The sequence below is a fragment of the Thunnus maccoyii genome, chromosome 7 (genome assembly GCF_910596095.1).
Source record: "Thunnus maccoyii chromosome 7, fThuMac1.1, whole genome shotgun sequence".
Taxonomy (NCBI): Eukaryota; Metazoa; Chordata; class Actinopteri; order Scombriformes; family Scombridae; genus Thunnus; species Thunnus maccoyii.
Genome location: NC_056539.1, coordinates 11,866,873 through 11,882,454, shown reverse-complemented (window position 1 = coordinate 11,882,454; position 15,582 = coordinate 11,866,873). Strand labels below are relative to the sequence as shown.

Genomic DNA, 15,582 nt, shown 5'->3' with positions numbered 1-15,582 from the left:
ATTATATATACTATACACTGACTAAAACATTCATAAATATTTTTTTTTTTAAAAAAGGAGAATGAATGAGCACCACCTATTTTACAAGGACCACCTTAGTGGATGGAATACATTGTGGACATAAATAATTGGACAGAAATGAAACACATGACTATCAGTGACGTTTGTCTCTGCCTGAATCAACGCTAAGCTCCATTTAATAAGTTAACAATATACTGACAACAGGAGATTTGTGTTTTGTGCTACTGCAATTGTGTACATTTCATAGGCCTATTCATTATTACAGTTAAGAAATCCCCAGGTCTGATCCCACTTTTATTATAACTGGGATAATTTAGACATTATTAAAGCTGTCTATTTCACCTATCTGAAAGTGACTTTAGAGACAGAACCATGTCAGTACAGTGATGCAGAGACAAGTTTGTGGACAATGTTTCTATGATCAGGTGGGTGGGACTATTTTTCCAATAAAGTTAGGTTAAAGAAATTTGGGTTTGCTCAAAATCAAGCTGCATTGCTGTGGTGCGATTTTTTCTAAAATTATGATGTTGATGACATGTAAGTGGATAATGTAGCTTGGTTGCACTCACCTAACCTTCACCTGTGACAAAATTAAGCTGCATCGTTGTAGTGCAAAGTGTGACTGTCCTGGTTTTATTACAGTCAACCTGCAGTTTGTCTCCTTGTACAGACCAGATACAGATACATGCAAGTTATTTGCTTTTCCTTTTACATTGCACTTTGAGAAGTGGCTAAAACTGGATTTTTGTCAAATTTGTGTGTTTGAATATATAGTCTGTTTGAATATTGCAAAGATGGAAAGAATATTAAGCATAATCTCTATACTACAAGCAAAGTGGATAGTAGAGTCAGAAAAGGTTGATTAAAAGAACCTGGCCTGTAAGAAACCTGCTGGGGCCTCCTGTCTATGCAGCTTGGTTAGAAAATGCTACATTAAAAAAGGAAATTAAACGTGGTATCTGAAATAACACTTTTATTTTGAATTTTGGTATTTCAGTGAATAATAAAATAGTGATAGAACAATTTGAGACACAACAACATCCTCATATTACGTTTAAGCAAAACTTTGGTCAAGATTGCTACTCATAATGTTTTGTGCCTTTGAGAATCGTATTGATCCAGGGGAGATGTTTTGATATGTCCACATAGACGTTGGGTACATCTGGGTATTTACAGTTCTTGTACTTGTTGAAAGACACAACACCAACTGCCATATCATTGCACACCAGAGGACCACCAGAATCACCCTGTTAGGAAGAAGTATCATCATTTATTTGGCTATTATTCAATTAAAGATGGTTGCACCATTTTAAGACTAGAAACCAATTGAGGTCAGAAAACACACCTGACAGAATCCTTTGTTTGTACCATATCCACCTGCACAGATAACATTGGCAGGAAGACCAGGCCATTTCTCCTTACAGACTTGCAGGTTAATGATCGACACATCCACCTCTCTCAGCTCATCAACAGTGCCACCACCAGTTCTCGTGGCACCCCATCCAGCTACATGACATGTTACGTTTTCTTTTATGTCCATTTCAGATTTTGGAAGTTGAATTGTTTGTACTCGGTTGTTCAATTGAGCTTTCCGTGCCAGCTGGAGACACAAAATCAGAAAGGAAAATAAAACAATAGTAATCTAAATATAATAAAATTCTTCTTTTCCGGCATCAGATTTCAGATTAACAAACAGTTGTTGGAATATGGAGCTGATTAATCATTTAGGTTGTTGTTTACATGTTACAAGCAGCGATTGTTGCCCTCAACAGTTGTAATGTTGTGTGTTTTTGCTATTTTGGCAGTGGCACTTTTACATTTACCTTAAATAGCAATTTAATGGATGGATTAAGCCAAAAACACCATTTGACTTTGTGGTGTTCAGTTCAGTTCAGAAGCTGCTCACTGACACTCCTCTCTGTTTTTAGCCATGCCAGTGGTATGGCTGTATGGCAATAAGATGAGCCAGTTCCAGGCCTCTGGTATTGTGCATATTCACTCACTGACATGGCTTACTGGGACATTGAATTGAATGGAGCCATCGTTAATGTTATTATTTACAACTGTGTTTTTCCTGCTTTGACAAATCAAAATGTCTGACATAAAAAGGGAATATTGTACTATATTGTGTTGATATTATGACCCTTTTTTCTGATTTCGTCTCTTACCTTATGGTTGATATTGCTGGCAACAGCAAACACACGTAAAAAGTAATAGAACCTTATAGACTTTAATCAAACTTAAATGCAGATAAATTTGACCACCAAAATGTATGATTTCACCCGAGGCTATTGCTTCAAATGAGTATATACATACCTTAAGGAGCATGCTGTCATTACCATTTCCTTCATTCACAAAAGCTGGGTGTTTGTATCTCTGTTTGATGTCTCTTCTTTCATGATCAGCCCTCCTGAGATTGTGGGTGCCGAGAACAATGCTTGTAAGTTCCCTGGGTGAGTGATCATTGAGAGGTTGTCAGTACATTTCATAAATTTCTTTCTAAAAAACAGCAAAAGAAAACAATAAAAACAATGGTTTATAGAAAGTTGAAGTCCATTGTAATTCATATTGACATGAATTAAGATTTCTTTAAAAGGGAAAGGTAACTCACAATCGGTCACAGTGGGCAGCAGTTACTACAAAGTCCTCAGTGATGAGGAATCCTCCACATACATGACCATTGTTGTTCTGCACCGAGGCCATATACAGCAGTGAGTTCTCCTTGGCCTTTTCCCCATGTATGATTTCGCTCCCACGTGCTTAAAAGTTTAACAGAAAATCTGATTTAGGTTAAGGCTCCATTAAAAGGCTGGAGAATAATGAACCAATTTGGTAATCTTACCTAGACATGTCAGAACATGACAAAGCAGAAATTTGTGCAGACGATGCATCTTTCCAGCAGGAGAATTAACTTCACCATCCTAGGTAGACCCTTTTATACAGCATTGCTGTATGTCCTCACTGTTGGCAACTGTGATTAGCATCTTGATTTCTATAACCACATCCTTTAACAATGCAAGTTTGCGAGTTGCACAGTGATATTATCTTTGCATTATCTTCTTTGCTCATAGCACTTGTGGCACAACAGCCTGAATTATGTATTGACGTTACCACAGTCTGTCATGTTAATCTATTCTTCACACTTTTATGTCATCCATCATTCATTTTTGTTTTTCTTTTTGTATTGAGGAGACATTCAACCTCTTGATTCAGTTCATTCTGGGCCTTTTTAGACCTCCTTCCCTCATTGTTTACGATTATTACTTAACCACATTTAGATTCTTAAGTGTGGTAATCATAATTTTTGTTACAGTCAGTTAGGTTAAAGAAATTTGGGGGTAGCATTTGGAGTGTCCAGTCAGTTATCAGGGAGCACTGACCACCCCTCTTGCTCTGCTGTGGAAATATAGCCAATTGCTAAAATGAAGATGATGATGAGTAGCACTTACGTAGTGTAGCCTTGTGACAAAATCAAGCTGCAGTGGTTTGGTGCAAAGTGTGACTGTCCTGGTTTTATTAGGGCTGACCAGTATTATGTGGGCATGTCAGAAGTTACTCATTCTACATCAAATGTACACATTTTGTAGATATATTGTTGGAAGAAGGACCTTTGAATAGTTTTTATTAACTTAAATATTATTTGTGTCCTCTCATACTGACAGAAACAAAACATGGCATTTGAAATGAGTTTTTATTTTGAATTTTGGTTGAAGAGCAAATAGTGAACAACAACACCTCCATATTACAATAGAAGCATGCTGAGGCAAAACTTTATGATCATTGCATTTCTTTTTAAGAGCAAATACTGAAAGAGCGACTCAGACACAACTGCGCCGCTCAAACAGAATAAAGGCATGCTGAAGCAAAACTTTATGGAAGATCATTGCATTTCTTTTTAAGAGCAAATACTGAAAGAGCGACTCAGACACAACTGCGCCGCTCAAACAGAATAAAGGCATGCTGAAGCAAAGTAAGACTGTATGATTGTTACATTTAGCAGTTCTTTTCCGTGACAATCTTATTGATCCAGGAAACGTGTTTTGATATGTCTGTAAAGACGTTGGGTACATCTGGGTAGTCACAGTCGAAGTTCCTATTGAAAGACACAACACCAACTGCCATCCCATTGCACACCAGAGGACCACCAGAATCACCCTGTTGGGAAGAAGTATCATAATTTGTTTGCTCATCGTTTAATTAAATGTTTGTACCATTTTAAGACTAGAAACCAGTTGCCATTTTCTTTTAGAGAACAGAAAACACACCTGGCAGAATCCTTTGTCTGTACCATATCCACCTGCACAGATAATATTGTGAGGAATATTGACAGGCCATCTCTTCCTACAGACTTCTGGGTTAATGATCGACACATTCACCTCTCTCAGCTCATCAACAGTGCCACCACCAGTTCTCACGTAACCCCATCCAGCTACAAGACACATTTGGTTTTCCTGAAGGTCGATATCAGAACTTGGAAGTGGAATCGGTTGTATGCTTTTGCCCAGTTGAACTCCTCTAGACAGCTGGAGACACAAAATCAGAAAGTAAATTTAAAAGACTGGCAATCTGTCTGAACACGACCATAATCTTTATCAGACTTCACTTATACAATTGCCAGATGTCAGAGCTGATGATTCATTTAAATTAAGGTAGATAGGTTTTAATATTAAATTATTGCAATGCTGGGACATTGTTATTCAATACTGTTTTAGGCTCTACCACCACCTTTTACATTTACCCTCATGGAAAATAATGCTTAATTTTTGTATTGATTTCTTGAACCAAATTTATTTTAACATAACTTAAAAGGAAATAATTTGATTAAAAAAATGCAACATGTCATGAGAAACAACTGGGTTGTATGAAAATCTACTTACTTTGAGGAGCATGATGTCATTCCCATATGCAATATTTTCATAAGATGGATGTTTGTATTTCTTCACAATTTTTATCCTTCTCCTGCCAGCCTTTCTGAGATTGTGGGTGCCAAGAACAACATTTGTAGGATTCCTGAATAAAATGCAATTATCAGATTGTCAACAACAAAACACAGCAGAAAATCAGATCAATTTCTCTTGAAATAAGAGATTTTACTAATTACATGAATAATATATTGTTTAAAGAGGGAAAAGTAGCTCACACGTCACAGTGCGCAGCTGTGAGTACAAAGTCTTCACTGATGAGGACTCCTCCACATATATGACTTCCATAGCTCTGTACCGAGGCCATATACAGCAGGGAGTTCTCTGGGGCCTTTTCCCCATGTATGATTTCACTCCCAAGTGCTAAAAATATATGAAGAAAATTAAAATGAGTTAAAATCCCAATTGCATGCTGTAGAAAAGATTGTGCAATCTTACCATTTTGTCCGAGGCACATTAAGACATGAAAAAGCAGAATCTTGCGCAGAACATACATTGTGCCGGCAGCAAACTCAACTTGTTGTCTTGAGGCTGTCAAACACACCCTTTTTAAACAGCAGAATTTAATCTGTACAGTATGATTTCCATCTATCTTGATATCTAACCACATCCTTTGATAAATGCAAGCTGACAAAGCACAGACGTAACTTTAACACTGTCTCACATGAATACATTTTTCCTACTTTCATGTCATTCACCCTTCATTTTTGTTTTTCATTTTGTGTTTAAAACATTACATACAGTAAGAAATGTTTTGCTGCAATAAACCTAACAAGACCAGTAGACAGAGCAAGAAAAAAACTGTCACTAACATTGGAGAGATTTCTAAAGAGGTGAAATTATTACACTAACACGAAGTTGGATGGAGTAGTAGTCCATCTTGCCTTCAGCCTTGTCTAAGGCCAGGAAGAAGCTGCATGTTAAAACCAAACTGGGTGGCATCTGGCTTTGATTAGGGGAAACGAAAGGAACTATAGGGCTTTGGTACAAGGGTGAGATGCTCCCAGTGATCGATCCCAAGTGATCCCAAGGAAAAGAAATAGGTCCCCATGTACCTGCATGGCATTTTTTTGTTATCTGTTTTTTAGGACCCTAATGGTGACCAGTTAAGAATTTTCTGTGTTGCCAAGGTCAACTAATGGCCCATGGGGTTCGTTTGGTGGCCATCTTGAATTGATATTCATATAAAAATAACAGATTTTAGGCTCATAACAATATAACCATTGCTATTTTGATTCGCAATAGTTTCCTGCAATAGCTAAATTAAACCAGTTCATTCTCTTATATCAATTGCAAGGCTATTAAATGGATGGTAATCACTCTAATTGACATAGATGATGATCAGTGAAATGGGGTTTTGATGACTTATATTCAATTAGCCCAGCTAGTATTATCAGACTGCCATCTATGTCAGTTAGAGTTATTGCCATCTTGTTATTGCCAATAACCTTGAAACTGATATAAGAGAATAAACCAGTTTCATTCGGCTATTGCAGGAAACTATTGTGAAACATTAACCACTAGCATATGCAAATGCTGACCCTAATTACCTGGCTCATCTGTTTGTTTGTTTTGGTATCAACATTTGCTACTGTAAAAAAGTTTGTCCCTGGCAATCATGTTAGGGGATATGTCTGTCAAGTTTGTTGCGGTGATCCTCTGAGACTGTTTCTTTTCGACCACACTACTTGCTTTGTGAGTTTGGGAAAATCAGTCATTCTGGAATTCTGAAATGTGGGGGATGCTTATGTTCCCAGATGCCACCAACCACTTGAACTGTCTGATAATAATGTTATCCACCTCTTGCCAAAGTACTGTCAGAAACACATTCATGCCTGGACAAATGATTCAGTTGCAGAGCTGAGGTCTTGTTTTGATGCCACTGAATGTGACTTTTTCCCCAATGACCAGGTGTCCTGTAATAACCCTGAACTGTTAACCTACACAATCACCAATTATATCAACCTCTGTGTTGACTATTATCAATAAAACAAAAATGTCAGAATCTACCCCAATAACAAACCATGGGTCAATAGGATTAAATAAAGTTTTAAAGGACTACAACACCGATAAAAGTGAAAGAAAATAGCTTTTCTGGAGGGAGACCTGCAAAAAGTGAGAGATTTAGAGAAGGAAATGAGGAGATGCATGGTTAAGAAAGCAAATATGGACTACAAAGACTATGTTGAAGAGAAGCAGAGGAATGTCAATGCAAGAGATGCTTGGAGGGGACTGAACACAATGATGGGAAGGAAACACAGAGTAGCCTGTCAATGTAATGGCCCCGTTAGCCTTTCAAATGATATGAACATGTTCAGTTTCTAGATTTGATAAACATGACCTCAGTGATGAATGTGACTATGTCTGTGCAGGAATGACACCTTCCCCTGTGATATTAAAGGAAAAATAAGTCATTTCGATCCTCCAGTGAGTCAACCCTTGCAAAGCCCATAGGCCGGATGGGCTCAAGGGAAGGGTCTTGAAAGAATGTGGCATCCAACTGGGACCCATCTATTCCATTTGTTCCTCAGCATCAGTTTTGTCTCCCAGGCCTGGAAAATCGCAATCATTGCTCCAGTGCCTAAAACGGTGCACACAAAATTGCATAATGATTTTAGAACCATCGCCCTCACACCTCTATTAAGAAAATACATGGAGAATCTAGTGAGCAAGAAACTCATATTGCAAACAGTTAAGCTCATGGACCCCATGAAGTTTGCCTCTCAAGCCAGTCGAGGTGTGGAGGACACCACTCTCACTCTCCTGGACAAAGCACATGATCATCTAGACAAGGCCAACTCATATGTCCTTTTACTTAAAGATTTCTCCTCTGCTTTTAATACAATCCAACAGCAGCCTTGTCCGGTGGATCAAGGAGTTCCTGAGAAAGAGGCCCCAGCAAGTGTATATTAATAACACCTTCTCAGACTGCCTTGTCCTGAACACCAGCGTTCCACAAGGGTGCATTATATCTCCCCTCCTGTTCTCCATATATACAAATGAGGTAAAATACAGCAGCACTTTCTCTCACTCATGAAGTATGTTGATGACATGGCCCTGGTTGCCTGCCTGCAGGATGTCAACAGCCCTTCCTACTCTCAGCACATCGATCACCTTGCCACCTGGTTTGACAGCAGCTTCCTTAACTGTAATGTCAGTAAGACCAAGGAGCTGTTTCTGGGAGGGAGGATGGGAACAGGCAACATAGGGCCCATCTTCAAGCCTAACTTTTGATGATTTCTTATCAGTAAGTGGAAAATTCATGACCTTACATGAATGACATCATAAATATTTGTAACTGTAGACGTTAGCTTATTAGAAAGTTAGATCTGTTGACCTTCATAAAAGACCTACTTAGATTTACAACTGCATACTTCATGGCGTATTAGTAAATGAGAACCTAGTGGATATTTACAAATGACTTACTGATGTAACTTCAGATTTGATCCTAGAAAGTAAAATCAGTTATTTGAAAATTCTGTTAATCCTCCATTTGTAGACCAGAGAATAATGATCAGATTTGCCATTCTCACTAATTTGTCCTAGACATGTCAGAACATGAGGCAGAAATTTTTGCAGACCTGCATTAAGTTGGCAGTACCCTCAGGCTGACACCTGGGAGTGTCAAGTAGTTTTGTTTTTTTTTAATCTTGAACTCTATGACCACATCCTTTCTGCAATGGAAATTTTCAGCTTGTGATATCGATTGCTTATGGTATCTTTGCTTGTGGTTCTGGTGCCTCAGCAGCGTGACGCACATTATGTGATAAGTATGTGGTCAGTTTTAACACTTCAATCTTTCTCATGAATCTGCTCTTTCTCCTTCATTTCATTTGCCCTTTGAATTTCACACTTTATATAAATTGCACTTTAAATATCTATTTTGTTCAACCTAGGCCTGTTTGGACCTTCTTCACCTTGCTTAGTCTTTACTCTTACACTTTCTACACTGCCACAAGCCCAGTCTTCAGCCACTCCTCCAGATTCACCCAGCCACCAGCCCCCCCCCCCCCCCCCCCCCCCCCACACACACACACACACACTCTTCATCTTTTGTGAATGTCATGTGAAAACACCTTTGTGCATTTGATGACTAACTACCTCTCTGTCTTTAGCCATGTCAGTGGTACAGCTCCAGGGATGGCAATGTTGGTCTGTTGGTCCACCACTTTGGTCTAGACTGAATTATCTCAACAGCTATTAATTGCCATGAAGTGGTGTATTGGTGTATTTGATGAAGGATTTATGAGAGATGTTAATAATTTCTAGTAGTCACCAAACTGGTTTTGGTTAAAAAGCCCACTCACATGTTTCTTTGAATTCTGTGACAAACTGAACCACAGAAACCAATTTCCTGCTTCAGATTTGAGTGTCAAAATGGTCTCACAGTCACAGTTATCAAACTAATGCACCAGTTATATCCTTTTGATCATTATGACAGCCAGCAGTTGAAGCACTGAGTCTGTTAATGTTTTAATTGACCGGAGTAGAGCATGTGTTGAACTTGATTGCCATGAAATTTGGTGCAGGCATTCATGGTCCCCAGAGGGTAAATCCTAATAAATATGATGATTCCCTGATTTTTCCTCCAGTCCCAAAATGAGGTTGACATTTGTGGTTTTGAGTGAAATGTCTCAACAACTATTGGATGGATTGCCACCAAATTTAGGTGTTCATTCATGTCCCCATCTTAGGAAGATGCAAAATAAAAGACCCTTTTTATGGGAGATTTTTTGACTTGTCAAAGCAGGAAAAGCACAGGTGGAATGAATAATATGAATGGCTGCATAGCATTAAGGTGAGCCAGTTCCAGGTCTCTGATATTATGCATGATTTGATAGAGATGCGTATGATTTGATAGAGATGGCTATCATGGACAATGGTGGATAGCTGTGTTTTCATATTAATCATTTAAGTGTATTGTTTGGCTGAATGGGACACTTAATTGAATGGAGCCATTGTTAATGTTGTTATTTATTTTCTGCCATAAAAAGGGTCTATTGTACTATATTGTATTGACCTTATGCGACCCACCCATTTTTTTTTTTGTTCCATTTACGATTTGTGTCTTACCTTCTGGTTCAACATTTGAACATCAAAGTTGGGGACACATGTCGACATTTTTGAAGGAGTCATATGTCCCAACATTACCACATCCACCACTGATATCAGATTAAAAAGACAATCTTTGGCACAAAGTTACATTTGGCATTAACTAGTGTTCACCTAGCTTTCACTAGTTTTCACCTAGTTCAATTAGCTAACTTTGTGTTTCTGCAGCTGTTTCTATGATGAACATTTTCAAGAGCTTTGATGCTGCTTAAGTATCAGTATGATGATGCAGGTTTTTAAGTTTCTTGAGTTCTGAAGAACTGAATGAACCTTTTTTAAGAATCTTTTGGATACAAAATTAGTATGTGACTAAAATAAAAAGAGTTGGAGCAATTCCTTGTTGCTGAAATTGACAAGGTCAATACAGTACTAATCTATGGAAGATTTTAAATGCCTAAATGAAAACAAACCAAACCAAACAAACAATGAAATAAATGGATAATTTTATAAACTGGATAAGGCATTGTTCATGCCAAATGAAAATCAATCGACTGTCCAGACTTTTCTGTGGATGTCAGTTTTTGAGCCACAACGAAGGCCAAAATGTGGCGTGCAACAGACAAGGTAAGCCTTGTTTTTAGCTTAGCCGATTGCCAGAAATGCCTTTTGCTATGTCATAACACATATTGTAAAATGGTGAGGACTGCTGAAAAGAGTCTAAGCTTTACGATAGACTCATAAAGAATCTTATCAATATTTATTTGAATTCACAACAAGGTACTGAAATTTGGCACCGATTGATCTAATATGGCAACAAGGCATGATTGGTTGTCCCTAGCAGAAACAAGATTCCAAACTGAAGCAGTTGCTGATCACTTGCGGCCCCTGCCGACCAGTTAAGAAGAATGAGGAGTCTGCAATGGCGGTATACAGAGCAGTCAATGGCGTTATAAAATAAGTATTTCAAAACTTATGAATCACCGCAATCACAAGAGGTCCTTGAGTGTAGATAAATGTGATACATACATACATAAATGTCATAACTGTATTATGAACATAGCAACCAAAATGTAATCACAGTTTGTTTGCACAAAGATCATATTTAGTAGTTTTGCGGGTGGCATCAATGAGACAAATGGTGTTTCCATAGCGCTTCAGGACATCTTGCTACCACTTCTCTTGGTGGACAAAAAGGAGAGTCTCCTCAGAAACCTCATTGTTGTCCACAACTTGTACATCGGATTCGTCATGGGCAGGAAAGGATGGAGGAGGCTGTTCTGTTACATCAGACTCATTCTGAGTGATGCCATTCTCGTTTGTCTCCATCTTAACAGGTACCATTGGACCATCTTGAACAGACATGTCTGCTGCTGATATTGTGGTAGGATTTTTACTCTGGTATGGTCAGGAAAAAGTACATGCTCCATCTGTCTTCACTCCTCCAGCTTTTGGCAAAGGTTCTCTTGGTCCAGCATTGTGATTCTCAGTCTGATCTTTGCAATTTAGGGTAGTAGGCTCTGTCCAGTTCACTTGTCTGTCATGCCCTCCCCTAATCCACTGAGTTTGTTATTGTTAGATGGATTGTCTTTCCCATTCTAGAGACCCCTCCAAGTGAGTGCTTTATGTGTGCTTTGTTTAGTGGGAGTTCACTGTCGATTTCCTTTCTTCCTCTTAGGTCTTTCAGCAGTCTTCTCTGTCTTTTTTTTTGCTCCCTATGTGGGTTGTTCTTGCAGGATCTCGCATACTGAGGAAGCCTGCATATTTGTTTGATTGTGATCTTTGCTTCACAACCTTTCTTTCTTGTGTCCTGTATGTGAAATCTCTGTTTGCCATTTGTCGCTGTTGTTTGCCCAGATGGTGGTGCATAACCGTGGTTTATTCCCATTTGCCATTTATTTTCTAGACCTTTTGGACCTTCTGGTCTCCCAGTTTGTGGTTACAACTCCATCACATCAAGTGAGCTTTAGTTGCATTGAAGAACACAGATGCAACATCAAGTCTCTTTGATGTGGAAATAATGCCCCCCCAAGTATTTAGCATCAATGTTCTCACTGTAACAGTTATGAAACTAATGCTCTGGTTAAATTCCTATCCCTAATTCACTATTTATTTACACCTGACAGTCTTAATGTTAAAATCAATCAGAAATTCAAATTGTTAGGTGTCATAATTATCAATACACATGGTGAAATCTGCCAGATATTGGATAAGCATTCCTATGTTATATTATGTTTTGACCTGTCAGTAGACCCTGCATAATAAATCATAAATCTACTGAGTCCTATGACATACGACACCATTCTTTAACCCTGACCTAATTTAACCAAAGAAAATCAAAACGTTATTTACAACCAGAAATTATATTCTACATTAAACTTACCATGAGAACTGTTGTGAATGTCTTGCTGTGTATTCTAATTAAGACGTTACCGGAGGAAACAAAACACAATATTTGAAAAGAAGTTTTATTTTGCATTTCAGTTAAAGAGCAAACACTGACAAAGCAATGCAGATATGACCATACCTCTCCAATACAATAAAAGTATGCTGAAGTAAAAGTTTGTGCAAGATCACTACAAATTGAACAATTCTTTTCCTTAATCCGGCAAAGGAATTTTGATATAATGTATAGCCATTGGTTGCATCTGAGTAGGTACAGTTAAAATTCCTGTTGAAAGACACAACACTAAATGCTATCCCATTGCACACCAGAGGACCACTTTCAGACCCTTGTTTGTGGCTACTACCCTACTACTGCTGAATTTAATTTAAGTGAAGTGAAGACTAAAGTGAAGCCAAAAGACACAACATCAATGTTTCTTTGGTGTGGGTTTACTTCAACCCACAAGCACTTCTGTGAATTCTGTGACAAACTAGACAAACCACAAACACCACAGTTTCCAGCTTCAAGTTTGTCTAAAACATTCCCACAGTCTCAATTATGAAACTAATGCTCTATACTCTGAGCATCATTACCATCTGTTAATGTTTTAATTGACCTGATTCCAACATATGTGTAAGTGAAGTGTAGAAAATGTATCTTATTGGTTGGAGACACTGTAGACTTTATGCAAGTATAGCAATCTGTACATCAACAAATATATCACACATACACCAACTGAAATCATTTCTTGACATTTTGCACATCTGTCTAAACCAAGATAATAGACTTCTACTGCGAATGAAACTGAGGCTTATTTATTATTGGTATTATTTTTGTAATAGGATATTGCAAATATGGTCAGAGTATTCTGTTCATCAACTACAGATCAGCCACAGAAATTAAAGAAGGAATTTATATATTGTTGAATTCAGATATTATATATTCTACATCAAACATACCCTGAAACATTTCATGAATATTTTTTGGAATTAATTTTTTCACTGAAATACCATCCGTGTCTTGTCTTGTAACAACAGAAAACAAAATACAGCATTTGAAATTTGAAACTTAGTTGAATTTTGCATTTCAGATAAAGAGCAGACACTGACAGAGTGACTTAAACACAGCAATACCTGCACAAAACAAATGTGCTGATGCACATTGTTGCAGTACATTTAACACTTCTTTTTCTTGAGAATTTTTTTGATCCAGTGAAGGTTTTTTGATATGTCTGTATAGACGTTGGGTACATTTGGGTAGTCACAGTTTCGTTTCATGTTAAAGGACACAACACCCACTGCCATCCCACCACACACCAGAGGGCCACCAGAATCACCCTGTGAGGAAGAAGTATCATTATTTGTTTGGTCATTATTTGATTAAAGATGTTTGTACCATTTTAAAACTAGAAACCATTTTCCATAAAATGGCATAAAACTTACCTGACAGATTCCTTTGTCTGTGTCATATCCACCCGCACAAATAACATATTCAGGAAGCTTAACTTGAATTTGATCCCATTCCGTCTTGCAGACATTCAGGTTAATGATAGGCACATCCACGAATTGCAGCACATCAACACGTCCAAGTTCTTTTCCCATGCGACCCCATCCAGCTACACGACACTTTGCTTTATCTTTTATTTTCATCTCAGTCTTTGGAAGCTGAATTGGTTGTACTCTCTTGTCCAGTCGAGCTTTCCTAGACAGCTGGAGACACACAAAATCAGAAAATAAAAGTCATAAAGACAAATTTTATAGCACATTATAAAATTAGTCTTTACTAGTTTTTAATTTTCACATAAGTATGCTATAAAATATGTATTCATACAATTTTACGGTAAAAATGTATGATTTTGCCTGAGACAGTTAATTAAATTTCTACTTACTTTGAGGAGCATGATGTCATTTCCAGATCGGACATTCTGGTAAGATGGATGTTTGCATCTCGTTACATTGTATCTCATCATGTCATTAACCTTCTTGAGATTGTGGGTGCCAAGAACAACACTTGTAGGATTCCTAAATGAGTGATCATTGAAACATTGTCAGTAGCTTTTTCTTACATTGTACCAAAAAACAAACAAAATATCTAAAACTAAAATTTTGATTTGATTTTTAATTATATGATTTAAGGATTTCTTGAACTCACGAGTCATCGCAGTGCGCTGCAGTGACTACAAAATCCTCACTGATAAGGAATCCTCCACATACATGACCTCTGTTGTTCTGTACAGAGGCCATATACAGCATTAAGTTGTCCGGGACCTTTTTCCCATTTATGATTTCACTCCCCAGCGCTGAAAAGACAACAAGAAACAAAGGATGAGTTAATATCCCATTTGTACTCTGGAGAATAACAATTAGATTCAGCCATCTTACTGTTTCGTCCAAGACACGCCAGGAGAAGAAAAAGCAGAAATGTATGCAGACCATGCATCATACTGGCAGGAAAAACAACCTTTGGTGTTTGGAGTGTCAAGTAGACCCTTTTTATAAAGCAGTTTCCTTAGTAAGCGACCCTGTGGTTTGCGTCTATTTCACCTTCACATATTTAGTCGCATCCCCTTTGCAACAGTGCAATTTTAATTGACTTGTAGCGATGAGTGGATGAGTCATGATCATGCAGTATTGCCATTGTTACAGTTAACATAGTGCTTGTGGTTCTGCTGCCTCAACAGTGAAAAACACTTACATTATGTGATCAGTATGATGATGAGCTTAACTCACATTAATCTATTTATTCATTCACCATTTTTCCTTTTCTGCATCTACGACACGTTCAGTCTCTCTGTTTGGGCATTTTAAGACCTTCTTCTCTTACTGTTAGGATACTACTTAGCCACATTGAAATGAACGTTAGTTAGATGAATCTAAGTGCTTTTGTTATTTCTTTTTAGCTGTGACCTTTGGGCTGTTGTGGGCTTTTGTCACTGTGATGTTGCACCAAAGCCTTTGAAAACTAGATGCGTAATAGAAACCACAGTTTCAAGTTTCAGGTTTAGGTATTCTCACTGACACAATTATGAGCCCCATATTACAGTTAAAGACACTTAATCATTGGCTGACAGCCTGAAAGGAGCATCGTGACTCATCTGACCTTGTTTTACTTGACCACAATGGAACATGTCTGTAAGTGACGTGCATTTTAAAGTAATACATGGGGTATGAATATGTGAAGAGGAAGCCCCACTCAGTGAAATGT

At 37.9% G+C, this 15,582-nt stretch overlaps 2 protein-coding genes across 2 annotated transcripts; both read right to left on the bottom strand.

The window, feature by feature from the left end:
- Positions 1-1,044: 1,044 nt before the first annotated feature.
- LOC121900522 (serine protease 53-like) lies at positions 1,045-5,747 on the bottom strand. Its single transcript, XM_042416937.1, has 10 exons — positions 5,382-5,747; positions 5,162-5,306; positions 4,899-5,031; positions 4,287-4,544; positions 4,020-4,176; positions 2,864-2,932; positions 2,633-2,780; positions 2,338-2,470; positions 1,367-1,621; positions 1,045-1,268 (listed from the first exon to the last, which is right to left on the bottom strand). Exons 1-10 carry the CDS (start codon positions 5,551-5,553, stop codon positions 1,101-1,103), a joined length of 1,638 nt encoding a protein of 545 aa, XP_042272871.1. The 5' UTR covers positions 5,554-5,747; the 3' UTR covers positions 1,045-1,100.
- Positions 5,748-13,553: 7,806 nt separating this feature from the next.
- Positions 13,554-14,817, bottom strand: LOC121900584 (duodenase-1-like). The gene is made up of 5 exons (XM_042417014.1): positions 14,760-14,817; positions 14,530-14,677; positions 14,267-14,399; positions 13,821-14,087; positions 13,554-13,715 (listed from the first exon to the last, which is right to left on the bottom strand). Exons 1-5 carry the CDS (start codon positions 14,815-14,817, stop codon positions 13,554-13,556), a joined length of 768 nt encoding a protein of 255 aa, XP_042272948.1.
- Positions 14,818-15,582: the final 765 nt, after the last annotated feature.

Bases quoted from the DNA above. Each gene is read 5' to 3' on its own strand.
- LOC121900584 (XM_042417014.1), bottom strand. From the start codon at position 14,817: ATGCATGGTCTGCATACATTTCTGCTTTTTCTTCTCCTGGCGTGTCTT. The intron at 14,678-14,759 runs GTAAGATGGCTG...TTGTCTTTTCAG, and splicing joins GGCGTGTCTTGGACGAAACA to CGCTGGGGAGTGAAATCATA. The intron at 14,400-14,529 runs GTGAGTTCAAGA...TCACTCATTTAG, and splicing joins GCAGCGCACTGCGATGACTC to GAATCCTACAAGTGTTGTTC.
- LOC121900522 (XM_042416937.1), bottom strand. From the start codon at position 5,553: ATGTGGTTAGATATCAAGATAGATGGAAATCATACTGTACAGATTAAA. The intron at 4,177-4,286 runs GTGTGTTTTCTG...TCTTCCCAACAG, and splicing joins CAGACAAAGGATTCTGCCAG to GGTGATTCTGGTGGTCCTCT. The intron at 2,933-4,019 runs GCTAAATGTAAC...AGGATGGTGAAG, and splicing joins GATTGTCACGGAAAAGAACT to TTAATTCTCCTGCTGGAAAG.